We start from the raw sequence: 14,653 nt of genomic DNA, 5'->3' as shown, positions 1-14,653 counted from the left end.
GCTGCCAGAAAGCACTGGCTGTCCTCCTATCAGAGGCTGTGACTAACCCAAGGTCTTCTGACTCCCAGCTGGGCTCTGTCCACTGTACGGCCCTGCTGTCGTCTTCCCAGGCCCAAAAGGCTTGTTTTTGTCCTGGAAGCTTCTGAGGAAACTGTTTGGGCTTTAGCTCTTTCGGTTATTATGCCAAACATTCCAATAACCCAAATGGATTTGGGTTTTAAAGAGTTAATTTTGTTAAGCCTCTTTAATTTTATTGATTATTAATAATGACTGTTTTAAATAATTTTTAATCATTAATTATTTATTTAAATTAGTTTTATAAAAAAGTTAATTTTATTAAGCAATTATTTTCTTATTAAATATGTAATACCATGAATTAGAATTTCCTAGATAGCATGCTCTGTCTTGTGTTGAACAATGTTATAACTATGTACATGAGTGAATAAAGATACTGATTCAGAGTCAGGAAAACCCGGGTTCAAGTCCTGCCTCTGACACATGATAGCTGTGTGACCTTGGGGAGGTCACTTAACCCTTTCAGTGCCCAAGGCAGCTCTTTAAGATTGTAAATTGCAGAGCAGGTAGTTATCCTGCCTCAGTGGAGAGAGTTTCCTCCTGGGGAATTCCTTATAAATATGAAATCATAGGGTAGGTCCAAAAACTGCACATGACATACCCCTTATATTAGATGGCAGACTGAGGACAAGAACCAAGTTTTAGGGGTGGCTAGGTGGAGTAGTGAATAGAGCACGGCCCTGGAGTCAGGAGAACCTGAGTTCAAATCCAGCCTCAGATACTGAATGCAAAAACTAGCCGTATGACCTTGGGCAAGTCACTTAACCCCAACTGCCCTCTAAAAAGCAAGGGGAAAAACAAAACAAGTTTTATTTCATCTTTGTATCCCTAGGGCTCAAGTCAGTACATAGCAGATAGATGCATTGTAAGTATTTATTGAATTGACTTAACTAGAAAGTGAGATTTCTATTATGTATTGGGTCAAAATGTGCTTTGGAGGAACGCATGGCCCATTTTATAATGAAATTTAGCAAGAAAAAAGGATTGTTTGTGCAGAAATTTGATTTCCAGGATAATTATCTGAGGCTATGTGGATGCCCTAAACGAGGTATCCTCATATCCGTAAGTGCCTGGCTCAGCTGATATCCCAATTTCCTGCCTTCTTGAGGAGGAGTACCCCCTTCCTCAACTGCAAGCGCCCCCTTCTCTGATACTACCCCCGGTTTATAATGCCTATCTTTTGTGTGGTTAGAGCTGTTTGCACGCTGTCCACTCCATCAAAATGTTGGCTTCTTCACAGTGCCCATCATATAATAGGCAATTAATAGCTCTTTGCTGAGTGGTTGATCGGGGGGGGGGGGCTGAGATAGTGTGAGAGTTGAGGCTGATGAACTGGGAGGCAGGGGTATTCAAAAAGAAGTCACTGGGCAGCTGAAGACCCTGTGTCCCAGAGTGTAGGAGAGGAAGACAGGAAGGAGTAATCGAGGGCCTGCCTTCACGCTCCATCTCTGCTATGTCCTCCTTTTGTGACTTTGGACAAGTCACCTCAATTCTCTACAGATCTCTTTCTTCATCTAAAAAGGAAGGGGGTAGAACCAGCTGACTTGTAAGATTCCTTTCAATTCTAATTCCCAGGACTCTATGACCTGGAGTCCTGTAGAGGATTGTGAGGAATATTAGCTGAGTGATACAGACCAGAGGTGTCAAACTTGCAGCCCGGAGTCAGTGCTGCTCAAACCAGATTAAATGCAGTTGGGAAATGTTTAACGAAATGAAGCACAACACAGCATAAGAAGCTGTTGGCTTCTTGAGGGTGCGGGCTTTCTTAAGATTACCTTTTGGATCCCCAGTGCTTATTGTGGTGCCCAGGAGAGTCTCAGAAATAAGGCAGAGGAATGATACAGGTCCATTCCATGTTTATTTTATTAAAGTGTTTTTCAGAAAAGTTTAATTACATGATTTGCATACAGCTTTGACATAGAAAATGAAGCTTTTGATATATTGAGGCAAAAGAGTCAGAAGACACTCTGTCTGCCTTTTCTGCATTTGGTGCTGGCAGGTGGTTATGGTATTGGTGTGTCTCAGGCTCTGGCATTTTAGCTCCTCTCAAAAACTGTGATTATCTGCAAGCATTGCTCAATCTGAAGATGGGCAGACCTGTAAATGGTCACGCTTTGGATGTAATTTACAAAGTAAATGAAGTTTAGAGTTACCAACAGCAGTTTGGTGGTATCAGAGTCAGCAGGTACTAGTGTCACAGGAGTAACAGTTAGGAGAGACCTTTGAGATCATCTTATTCAACCCTACCCTCTTACAGAGAGCCTGATCCTGAGGTCCAGAAAGGGGAAGTAATTTATTCAAGGTCATCTAAGAAGTAAATAGCAGATTCAGGATTCAAATCCGGGTCTTATGATTCCCAATCCAGTGCCCTTTCCATTATACTCTGCTGCCCCTGCCCAAGTTCTTCCACATTTTTGAGCACTCTTGAATTTTCTTGATGCCCTGGGGTCTGATAGACAGGAGCCAGACTGTGACGACACAGTGTGTATGCCACGCCAAAATGCTTGCTCGTCTGTTCTTTCAGTGGTGAGGATGGAACTTTTTATGCTTCCCAGGAATTTTTTTCACTTACATCCTATTAATAGCTTAAGTTTGTAAGAACAGCTGATGCTATAATGCATTCCCTGGGATCCATTGGATGTGGGCAAGTTCTGCCATGTTGGTCAGTCTTACATGGTAAGATGAATGGTCCAGGCCTTTGCTTCCTTTTTGGGGAATACTGTGGGGAGCAGCTGCTAACCCTGAAGAGCGGCCCAGCCAGAGGGAGCTTGGGAGCCTGAGTTCTCTCAGGAGACACTAGTCTGCTAGGTGCCACTGGTCTCATTGCTCTGCTTGCTGAGGGTTGTTAGTGCATGGGCACACTCACCCCTCTGCCCTTAAAATTCATCCCTAGGTGCTAGGAGATGGAAAATACTAATGGACAAGATCTTATGGACCATGTAGCCCTTATTGACTTTTTTTTAAGATTTACTTTTGTCAACCCTGGGACATCTTTTCAGGATTAAAAAAAAAGTGAAAAGCAGTTATTTTTAAAAAATGTAAATAGGCAGAGAGAAGAAAGATGTTTGACACAAAGCAAGAAGCCACTTTCTCATTCATTTAAGAGAAAAATGTGGTTTGTGTTTCTCTTTGGATATAAGTGTTTTCATATGGCTCATATCTAAAGAACCAGAGGAAGGCCTTCTGCACCGTAGGTGGTTCTGGGAGATTTACAGAAAGGGGTGGAAGAGAAGGCATGAGTGAATGGTAGTCTACACCAGTGGATGGTATGCCTGCAGCTATGAGATCATGGATCTAATGAAGTATGGAATGAAGCGAATCCATTTTTCTCAGTAACATAGAACTTTTGTGTATCTGAATTTCATTCAGAGTGTGTTGGGATTAAATAAGACACCCAAAGCAGAAGGAGGATATAGGTTGTTGTAAATGAAATCTCTCCTTCTTGGCTATAGCCTTGACCAGCTTGAATACAATGAGGGATTCTTTCTCAAGACAGAATACAGTGTGACTACTAGTATTTCGGTCCACCTTCCAAAACCCAGTAGATGCTTTCTTGAAGTCCACTGCTTTTGGATTGAAATGGAAAGAAGTTGTTGCTGCTTAACGTTCCCTTTGCTCTCTGAGAGCGAACCTTTGGAATGAACATGCCAAGGAGAGAGCCTTGTCCATTCATTACTATGTACTTACTGTTCAGATAGTAAAAAGGGAACGTGATACAGAATACATTTGTGAACTGTTGGATTGAGTACATGCAAACTGTACACTCAAAAAGGCCATCTCTTAACGACTTTTCTTCCTGTACGTGGCTTTTCATAGGAAAGATTTATTGAAAGCATTTTCTCCTAACTCCCTGATGAAGTGGAAAGTGGTAATATAACCTACAAGTAAAATGATTTCTTCCACTAATGAGCCCCAGTGGGGATAAAAACCTTTGTTTTCAAGATCTTAAAATAGTTTTTGACCCCAGAAAGCAAACTAGCCGTGTCTGGGGTCAATTTGGGTCAAACATGGCTTCCTCACTTGCCATCTTATTTATTTCCACAGAGCTTTTCGAGGGTTTTGTGATAGAAATATTTAGTGGGGAAAGCATACTATGAAATTTAGAGCACTATAAAAACCTTGAAGCTATAATAGTAACTAATGTGCCCCCCATAAATTATTTTGTTTGGGATGGATTTTAGGATATAATTTTATTATGGGGGCCGTTTTTCCCCAGAGGGATACATCTCTAATTTTGTAATTGGGGTCAGTGGTAAGGAGATTTAGTGTACATAAATCAGATTTATGGCTCACCTGTGGCTAATCTGTCCTAAGACGCTCTTATGGCTGATTTGAGATAATCCCACATTGAGTTTGGCTTTAAATATGTGTCTAAGGGAGTCTTTCTTCCCCCAGCAGAATGGGGCAGATGAGAACAATGGCTATGATAGTGGCTGAAGCAGGCAATGTGGAGTGCTCAGGGCTTGGTCAGACATCAAAAACGCCAAGGCCATCCACTGCCTCCTGGGCCATCACCAGTCCTTTTGACTTTGTCTTGCCACTGGATGTAGATGACTCTGGAAGAGAGAGCGAGGCTTGATAACTGCTCAACTCTGCCTCACTTAAATCTAATTCACCTACAAGTCAAGACATCAGCCATCATCCACTGTTTCACCTCAACATTGTAATGTCATGGTCCTCTTCAGAAATGAAGGATGAACAGTAAGAAGGGAATCTTCGGTTTGTCCTTACTTAGCGCCTCTAAGAAGATGCTGACTCATTTACAAGAGGTGTTTTCAAAGCAATGTGGCCAGATAGAGAGTGCCAGTTTGTGGGCTGGGGGATTGTGTGCTCCCTGCAGTCAGGGTCTACATCTTGTACCTGTCAGCATCCCCCTAACATTCGCCATAGGCCCCAGGGCTTAGAAGGTGCCCCACGAGTGATTCTTGATTTATTGGTGTTTTACTTTGGGGGCTGGTGCTGGCTTGGGGTCCCTAGGTCATTTTTTGTTGTTTTGTTTTTGCTGATGGACAAGGGGAACATGGAGCATTCTCTTTTACCCAGCTCAGTCACCTTTTTTGTGGACAGACTTTTCCTTTAGTTTCATTGATGCAACAGCTTTCTTTTGCTCCTATTTCTAAGGTTTGACTCCTCAACCAGAGAGCTATTATCTCTATGAATAAGAACAGAATATCACTGGCAATGAAATGAAAGCCAGACACATGTAGCTGGGAGTTAAGGTTTGTTTCTTAAGGGATTGTGTTGTCTTTGGGCGTCATAAGGATTGTAGGGAAGGATTCTCGCTCAGATTGGTCTAGATGGTGTCTAAAGTTTTTTCCACTTCTGGGATTCTGTGACCTGAAGATCCTGAGAGCTTTTGCGAGTCTGGCACTTGGGGATCTTGGGGTTGAATAGGTACCTAACATAGGTTCATAGGAGCGAGAGGTAGAAGGGGTCTCAGGGATGATGTTTCAGCTGCCTTTCTAGGTTAGGAAGATGAGTGTAAGAGAGAGGAAGTGCCATGCCCGGTGTCCTCCTGGTAGTGGCAGAGCCAGAGTGCAAAGCGAGGCAATGGCACAAAAGCTCGAAGCAGTGTGGAAGGCGACTTGAGTGGGTCCCAGGAGTGTCATGATGGTTCCTTGGATTTCTATTGATGCTTTTTATTTCTCATTATGTCTAGTATCTCATTTGATTCTTTTGACTGTGAGTTAGGAAGGCACTTTGCAGATAAGTAGACTGAAGCTCAGAAGAGTCTTGGATTGATTATGTCCAGGGTTGAATAGCAAACTCGTTGTGGAGACTTGAAGGAAGGTTTCCTACCTCCAAGGTTCAGGAGGACTCTTTTTCACCGTGGCACTGGGGAATCCTCAATGAGAATAAAAGAATAGACCATTCCATGAAATTTGTGGCAAGCTCTAAGCAGCTATACTTTTCCCTAAAATGTTAATGCCCTCTGAGCTATGGAAAGCTGAATTGAAAGTAGTCAGATTTCCGAGGAGAGCTCTGACCTTCCAGTCAGTGTTGGGCCTTGGTTGTCTTTGACCCACTTGGGTGTTGTGAGGGATTACCATGAGAGAATGCTCCAAGGGGTATCACAGGCTATGGTTCCCTGTGGCTAAAGCAGAGAGAAGAGCTTAAGAAAGTATAGGAAGGAAAATAGGAAGGAAAGTTGGGTGGAATTTGTAGAGGGCTAGAGTTTGACACAAAGAAAGGAAATATTCCCTTTAACCAAAGAGGAAGGGCCTGCCTCAAGCTCTGGGGAGTTCCTTCCCTACCAGATGCCTTCTGGTAGAAGCTGTCACAGAGTCTTGAGAGGTAATTCCTCTGTTGTATGGCTTAGACTTCAGAAGCCCCTCCCAACTCTGGGATTCTATGACTCCCACCATTCAAGGGAAAGCAAGATGTGTTGGTGGGAGGGTGGCAGTGACCTAGAGTAATGACCTTAGTTTTCAGCATGATCTTGGATTTTAGGGATCTTCTTATGGTAAAGGCATAGGGAGGGAGAGTAAGTCTGTTGCCTCAGAGAAGATGTCACCTTGGATACCCATCTAACTTCCTTAGGAAATGAAACCCCAGTAAGATCATGTTTCATGGCTAAGATGGAAGGTGAAAAAAAAAGATGTTTTGGGACATGAACGCTGCAGACAACATTTGGGAATGGATAGGAAGTAACTGATTTTGCAGCCACATTCTTTGGCTGTTAGAGCTTAGATTCCTCATTTTACAGAGGAAGAAACTGAGACCCAGCCATATAATGTGGCCATACCAGTGGTAAGTAAGCAGAAGAGTTTACCCCCCACACGCTCTTAGCTATAGATCCAGAGCTTTCCCTCCCTACCTGCCTTTAGAATGTCAGAGAAGTTAGTGAGCATGACCGCGTCATTTTACAGAGGAGGGGTCAGAGGCCAGACTTGTTTGAGATCCTGCATAAGGTCATGGCCCAGCAGAGTGAATTCCTGACTTTCCTTCTAGTTCCATTGTTCACAGTTCCTCATGGAGGCTGCCTATCCCTGGTGTGGGAAAGGGGAGGGAGTCTAGGGCAGCACTTGGTTTTTAGGTGGGTCAGTAGTCATATTTTAAAGAATAAGGACATGAACAGAAGGTATAGACCATTAAACAGACATGTGGCCAGCGGAGGGGTGTTGAAAAATGCCTAGATTTGGGTTTTGGATGAAGACAAGAGCCAGACCATCTGGTTCTCATTGTTCTCAACCAGTTCATTTCAATTCAGTGATTACTTCTTGAGGTCACTTAGCTGACAGATTAAACCTAGAGACTAAATATTTTCCCTTGGGGCTTCTTCTGTAGGCTGAACAAATAGGAAACCTCAGCATGCTGGAGGAAAGGGGCCCTGGTTTCAGAGTCAGGGGACCTGTGGTCAAGTGTAGGCTCCTATTACTTTAACATTTCTGAAACTGGTCAAGTCACTTCCCTTCTCTGACTTCCTTTGTAGAATAAGGAGTCTGGACTAGATGACCCTTGTGGCTCCTCCTAGCTTTAAAGCCTATGGTCTTATGAAGAGCCCTGCCAGATGTTATCCACAGTCTGAATCTTACCAGCAATCAACAAAATCTGGGGTTACCAAATGCAGCAAGTTTTGTATCCTTTAGTATGTACCCCAGCATTTCTTTTCCATGGTAACACGCTCATGTCACCAGCCTCTGTGTTGGCCCAGGCCCCTCTCTGCTAGGAAACTTCCCTGAAGAGTCATTCCCAGCTGCCTTCACCTGTTTCTGTCACTGGCCTACGAGAAGATTGTGATGCAATCAATAGCAGAGGAGGAGTCTGAGGTGGAAGGGAATGGAAAGCACCCAATGTGACAGCAGGGCTTGGTGAGAACATGGAGTGCTGAGTTAGGAGAGATGCCAGGGATCATCGAGGCTAGCCCCCTTGCTTGACAGAGGAGGGCGCTTGGTGATTCAGAGGTCACTTGAAGATTCTCTCCTTCCCTCCACAGTTCCCAAGTTATCCACAAAAGTCCTCCCTTCCACTGATGCCTCATTATGCCTTAGGGCCCTGGTGTCTTGAAGGCCAGGCCTTTGCAGCACAAGCTCTGGGCCCTATGGAGATGGCCTGGGCATCTGCTGGGCACTGGCCTGTTGGAGCTCAGAAAGCTGCATCATCATAGCAATGGCCACTCCATAGTTATGTTATCTCAAGCTTGAAGCATCTCTACCCATGAACTAATGCATCCTTGAGATCCTAAAGGATGTAATTAAAAATAAATAAACCAGCAGTGGTATAATGATATTCTGTACTCAGTGGCAATTGACCAGCCCATTTGCCTGAAGGTATTGCTGGTAAGGAGGGACATCCAGCCCCAGAAAGGAGGGCTGCCTCATGCTAGAAGGACTAGAACTCTTAGCCATCCTTAGTATGTTCTTAGGACAGCATTGCCCAGAGTCTCTTCTGGTTCTAAAATTAACTGATTCCATGTGCAAAGACATTTGAACTTGAGTGGGACGTGATTTAATTTTAATAATTTAATCTTAATTTAATAAACAAAGGTAAGGCCCTTTGACACTGGAATCTTTCTTTTTTCAGGGAAAAATATTTTTGATGAAGGCTATATTGTGTATTGGAAGGAACTCTGGGTTCTGGAGACTTAGGTTGAAGTCCTGGCTTGTTAACTAGCTCTGTGTGACCTTGGGCACCTGGTGCGCCTCAGTTTCCTTGCCTGTACATGAAGAGGAAGGGAATAAGCATGTATGTAGTGGCTGCTGTGGGCTAGGTCCTCTGCATATCATGGATGTTTGATCAGGGGACCCTGAAGGTCTCTTCTGCCTCTGATATTTGAGCATATTTTGTTTTAAAGGATTGGCTCTTTGACCAGGGTTCTTTGTATAGAATATCAGTCAGCAATGTTAACACACCAGACTTCCCTCTAACATCCTAAGTGTATAATTATGCAGGGCCACAGTCTCGTGATTCGTCACTAAATCCCCTTGGACAGGTTCAAGGCAGACCAGCTCCATACCAACCAGTGAATTCTTACATATTTCTCTGGTGACTGAGCGTAGACGTTTAGAAGTTTCCCAGTAACAGTGTTCCAAGTGTCTTGTGTTTCCCCTTCTAGAGGCAGTGTAGCAGGAGGAGAAAGTGTGCTGGACTTGGCCAAGAGAAGCCTGGGTTTGAATCCAGGCCCAGAGACTAATTCGCTTTGGAGGATAAAGGCCTTTTCCCCACAAGGTCTCAGTTTTCTCCTCTGTGATATAAGAAGGGTCACCTAGAGAAGAACTCTCAAACACCAGGGCAGGGAATGTAGCCAGAACCTGATAAAAATGTAATTGAGAAATATTTAGCAAAATAAATAAAAATCCAGTAGAACTAATGGTAACATGTGGCTTCCTTCCTAAGCCAGTCTGCAGCCTTCAGGGATCCTTATGGAGGGCCCACTGACCCAGAGCATCTTAGCTTCCTTTGAGCCCTCTTACTCCCAAGAGGCTAAGCAGTGACTTCATCCCTTTGAACCTGTTTTTTTCTCCATTTAATGGTGGTGGTGGTGGTGGGGGGTGTAATCCTTGTTCTTCCTTCAAGCAATAAGAAATAGGAGTTTATTTAATTTTACTAAATAACTTAAGATTGAAAAGACTGAGGAAAAATTGTATTTCCCCAAACTCAGTAGACTCTTTTTGGGGGATAAAGGCCAAGTTGCAAGGCCTTGGAGTAGGGATTTAATCATTTTAGGAAAGCTAAAAAAAAAGGGGGGGGTGTACCTGTATATATTGTATTTGGGAGAAGAGATGTCTGCATAATTAATATTTACAGTCACTAAAGGTAGCGTTTCTAATGTACCCACAAATAGAAGTATATATATTTTTATATTTATATATATATATAGTACTTAATTAAGATGCTCTTTTGTGGTGAGGGAAACATTTGTTGCCACCTTCCCCTCCACAACTTTTAATCCATAGTATTTTAAAGTCCTTCAGAGTCCAAATAGCAGACAAACATGGCCACTGTGTCCATAGCAGGAGAGGTTGGGTATGGGAATGAGATCTTGAGAGAAATAGAAAAGAGCAGATAAAACCTGCACATATGGTGCTTCATTTTTGGTAAATTGTGAAACAAGCTCTACATCATTATTCCTTGGTCTTTTCTTGTTTGGTTTCTACTATGCCCAAGTCTCTAGGAAACTGAGGGGAGAAACATCACAACTGAATTCCTTTCCTCCTGAAAATTCCAAATACAGAGTTCAGGTGCAATTCAGATTCCAAATGCTGTTTCTTCACACTGGACTTCTTCCCCTCCCATTGGGTATTGGCATCAGGTGATGAGGGTTAAAGACTTTCTTCTTGGCTCAGAAGAAAGATACTGAATGGCTTCCTAGGAAATAAAGAGATTTGGGGCAAAGAAGTGTTTTTCCAGCTGGGCATTTTCAGATTGCTGAAAATGGATGCTGCTGGTACAGGCATGCATCAGTGTCTTCATCTGGGCATGCCCATGGCTCCTCACATTATCTTCCAAGTAAAAATAGCCACTCTCATGGGCTCTTAATGAATATAAAATATTAGCAAGATTCTTCAATATGGTGCTGAATTCAAGAATTCTGGAAGAGCTTTTCACAGTCAGCAAATGTTTCTACTGTGGAGGGAAATAAAATACTTGACACAAATGCGAAACAAAAAAAATCTCTCCCCAACCAACTGGACCAAAAATACCCCCAACCATCCCCCAATTGCATAGCTCTAGGAAAGTTATTTATATGGTCGTAGAAATCTGGAAACTTTGGACCGTAGTAGCTTGATAAATGATCTTGGGAACATCTCCTTGGACTCTTGTGCTGTATACTTGAAATAGTTTTGAGGATGTGCCAACACATCAAAGAGGGCTTTAATCAACTTCTTGTCCTGTGGAAGAAGAGATAAAATGGCATGAGGAATGTGGTCACGATGGAATACTCTGAGCATGACTTTTACCACCTTCTTTGTTTCCAGCTCATGATCTTTGTCCCAATCTGAGTTTTAACCAGTGATAATAACAACAATGTTTTTGTGGGACTGGTATCTCCTCTCTGGTCCTCTTCCAGAAGTGACACTGGAGACTAAATGTTATCCCATTCTACATCATTTATGACAGCGGATAGAAATGGTAAGTTGCTGCACATTGGAGAAGAAAAATGGAAGAGGTGGCGCAGTGAATAAGATGTCTGGCCCCAGAGTTGGGAGGACCCGGGATCAGTTCTGGTCTCAGATACTTAACACCCACACAAAAAAAAATCGGCCATGTAACCTTGGGCTAAGTTAAGTTACTTAACCCCAATTGCTTAAAAAACAAACAAACAAAAAAAGAAAAATGGAAGAAATCGAATCAGAGACAGAGTAGTAATGACACTCACAGAGAAAAGATGATGGTGGAGATTTTACCTGTATCTTGCAGTGAGGAGACAGAACCCAAAGAGGAAGGACACTAGAGATGCAACATTCAGTGCCTTTTCTGAGAAAATAATGGCCTGCTTGGAAAAGCCATGAAGGAAACAGAAATAGATGAAAAGAGAGAGAGAAAAAAGACAACTCCACCCCCTTTGGCAGAGACAGGACTTTTGGAAGGGCCCTCATTTGGATAGAGATGATAGCTATTGGAGCTATTGAGATCAACGAGGGAGAGGGCATATAGAGAGAAGGTAAGAGGACTCAGGACAGAACTCTGGGGAACACCTGTGCTAGGGGAGGAGGAGAAAGATGGGTGACAGATCCAGCAAAGGAGATCGAAGAATGTTCAGACTGGTAGGAAGATAACCAGGAAAGCAGAGAGTAAGGAGGAGAAGGAGGAGGAGGTGGCCAGTAACAAAGGCTTCTGTGGTCAAAAAAGATGAGAACTGAGAAAGACTATTGGATTTAGTTCTTAAGGGATCGTTAATAACATCGAAGAGAGTGATTTCACTCAACTGTGGAAGTCAGATATCAGACTGCAAGGGATTGAGAAGTGTGTGGGTACTGAGGGAGCAACTAGCAGAGATTCTGGAGTTTGACAGTGAAGGGAGAGAAACACAGTGATGGCTTAGGGGGGTAAGGGTCAAATGATGTGTTTATAAAGAATGGAGTAGATCTGACCATGATTCTGGGCAGAAGAGAAGGAAGTTGTAGAAAGATGAGAGACAGGGAATAATCAGGGGTAGGTGAGGGGAAACTCCTGAAAGAGTGGGTTGGATTGAGGGCAGTAATAGAAGAGTTGGCCTTAACAAGAAAGGGCACCTCTTCTTCAGAGACTGGAACAAAGTACATGAATAATAAGTCATTCATTTAAAAAGTAAATCAATGAAAAAGAGAGGGTTTCAAATATGGAATAGAGGAGATGGAGGTGCTCAGGGCCGTGTGGTCTTGATCTTATTAGTGTAGTTGTAGATGTCATCTGAGATGGAGGGGTGGGGAGAGTGGCACTGAAATGTATTCAGGAGGAAGGCCAAGGTTGAGGTGAACCCTGAGGCTGAGGACTTGTGTGTGAAAAAGTAAATTCACCAGAATTTAAGAGCCTACTATGTGTCCAGGCATTGTGCTGGGTGATGGAGATAGACAAAATGGAAACAGTCGCTGTCATCTAAGAGTTTACATTCTGTCAGTGGGGATAACATATATATACAAAAATAAATAAGCTAAGCATGAGGTAAAGGAGATCAGCAATGACCTCATGTAGATGTCATTTGGGCTGAGCCTTTGAGGAAGCCGGAGACTCTAAAAAGTCGAAGTTAGGAGGGACACATTCCAGGCACAGAAGCAGCCTGTTGAGATCTTGTACAGAGATAGAGAGGGGAGCACTGCATGTGAGGAAGAGCAAAAAGGCCGGGGCTGGCTGGGCCAACGAGTGCTTGAGAAAGTACATGAGAGGGCAGGTTTTGAAGGGTTTTATTTGTTTAATTTTTGTGAATTATACTTTGTGAATGCCTCTTTTTTTCATTTAAAAATTTTATTTTCAGTTCCAAATTCTTGCCCCCCCTTTATCCCCTTCCCCTACTCATTGAGAAGGCAAGAAATATGAGACCTATTATACATATAAAGTCATGCAGAACGTTTCCACATTAGCCATGCTGTGAGAAAAAAAGCAAAAAAACCCCAATAAAGTGAAAAAAAAGTCCGTTTAAATGTACACTTTGAGTTTATCAGTTTTCTCTCTGGATGTGGATCAAATGTTTCATCATGAGTCTTTTGGAATTGTCTGGGACCACTGTGTTGATCAAAGTCATCTGAAGCTTTCACAACTGATTATCATGACAATATTGGGTTCTCCTAGTTCTGCTGTGAAGAGCTTTAAATGGAGCTGAAGAGAGGATTGTGTATTTCATGCTAGTGTTAACAGGAAGCCACCGGAGTTTTTAGATGCCTCGGCCATGGCATGGATGTTAGGAAGTTCACCTCCTTGTCCCCTCGGGGAATACTTCCTCTCTTATCTCTGTGCCTTTGAACAGGCTGTGCCCATGCCTGGAATGCTTTCCCTCCTAACTTCTACTTCCTAGAATCTCCAGCCTCCTTAAAGTCTTGACCTAAATGACATCCCCATGTGGCTGTTCCTGATCTCCTTTACCTGATGTTTATTTTGTATATATGTATATATGTGTTTATGTGTTTTGTTTTGTTTTTTGCTTTTTGGAGGGGGGAGGGCAGGGCAGTTGGGGTTAAGTGACTTGCCCAAGGTCACATGGCTAAGTGTTAAGTGTCTGAGGCTGGATTTGAACTCAGGTCCTCCTGACTCCAGGGCTGGTGCTCTACTCACTGTGCCACCTATCCGCCCCCATTTTTTTTACATGTGTTTTTTTTGCTTAGTTGAATCCTGAGCCATCTTCAGTCATCCTGATCCATATCTGGCCCCTGGGCCCAGATGGCTCTGGAGGAGAGAGTGAGTGGTGACTGCATAGCCCTCCCTCACTTACATCTAATTCACTTGCATGTCATGGCATCACCTCCTGGATGTCATGGTCCACTGATACAATGTAAACACTTCAGTAACAGGAGGTGAGTGCTTCACTGTGAGGAGGAGGGACTGGAGGGGAGAGTGCCTTGGAGGCTGGGAGACTAAGGATGAGGTTATTTCACAATCCATGTGAAAGGTAATGAGAGCCTGGGATAGGGTGGTGGCCAGTGTGAGCGGAGGGAAGGAAGTGGATGTAGGGACATAGAATTAACAAGACCTGGCCACTGCTGGGGCATGAAGAGAGGGAAGGTGAGGAGCTGAGGATGACATAAGGTCATGAACAAGAAGAGTGCCCGCAAGGATGGCGGGGCCTGGACAGAAATACAGACATTTGGAAAGAAAGGGTTTTTTTTTTTTAGTTAGGGGGTAGGGTGGGGTGGGGGGAATGTTGATTTTTTTATCCTGTTGAGTTTGAGATGTCTATGAGACTGGAGCTCAGGAGAAAAGCCAGGGCACTGTTATAGACTGCTAACGTTAAGGCAAGAAACTGAAGAATTTGGGGATGTGATCATTTTCATTCCTATTACCAATTCCATGTAGGATATTTAGAAGGGGAGGGTGGCTAGGTGGTGCAGTAGATAGAGCACAGAGCCTGGAGTCAGGAAGATTCATTTTTCTGAGTTCAAATCTGGCCTCAGACTTTGCTAGCTGTGTGATTCTGGCCAAGTCACTTAACCCGTCTGTCTCAGTT

At 43.3% G+C, this 14,653-nt stretch overlaps 1 protein-coding gene across 2 annotated transcripts in view; it reads right to left on the bottom strand.

The window, feature by feature from the left end:
- Nucleotides 1-1,912: 1,912 nt before the first annotated feature.
- The window catches only part of SCUBE1 (signal peptide, CUB domain and EGF like domain containing 1), a 240,493-nt gene continuing 227,752 nt past the window's right edge, over nt 1,913-14,653 (bottom strand). For both annotated transcript variants that reach the window (XM_069102903.1, XM_069102904.1), the window contains one exon: nt 1,913-10,907. In XM_069102903.1, the coding sequence (XP_068959004.1) occupies nt 10,755-10,907 (153 nt within the window). In that variant the 3' untranslated portion in view covers nt 1,913-10,754. The remainder of the gene's footprint in view (nt 10,908-14,653) is intronic.

The sequence above is a fragment of the Petaurus breviceps genome, unplaced genomic scaffold (genome assembly GCF_028583685.1).
Source record: "Petaurus breviceps papuanus isolate PSGF00001 unplaced genomic scaffold, PetGlider_PUasm1.0 558, whole genome shotgun sequence".
NCBI classification, from domain to species: domain Eukaryota; kingdom Metazoa; phylum Chordata; class Mammalia; order Diprotodontia; family Petauridae; genus Petaurus; species Petaurus breviceps.
Note: the sequence above shows the minus strand (reverse complement) of the source record. Positions and strands in the feature narration are given on the sequence as shown.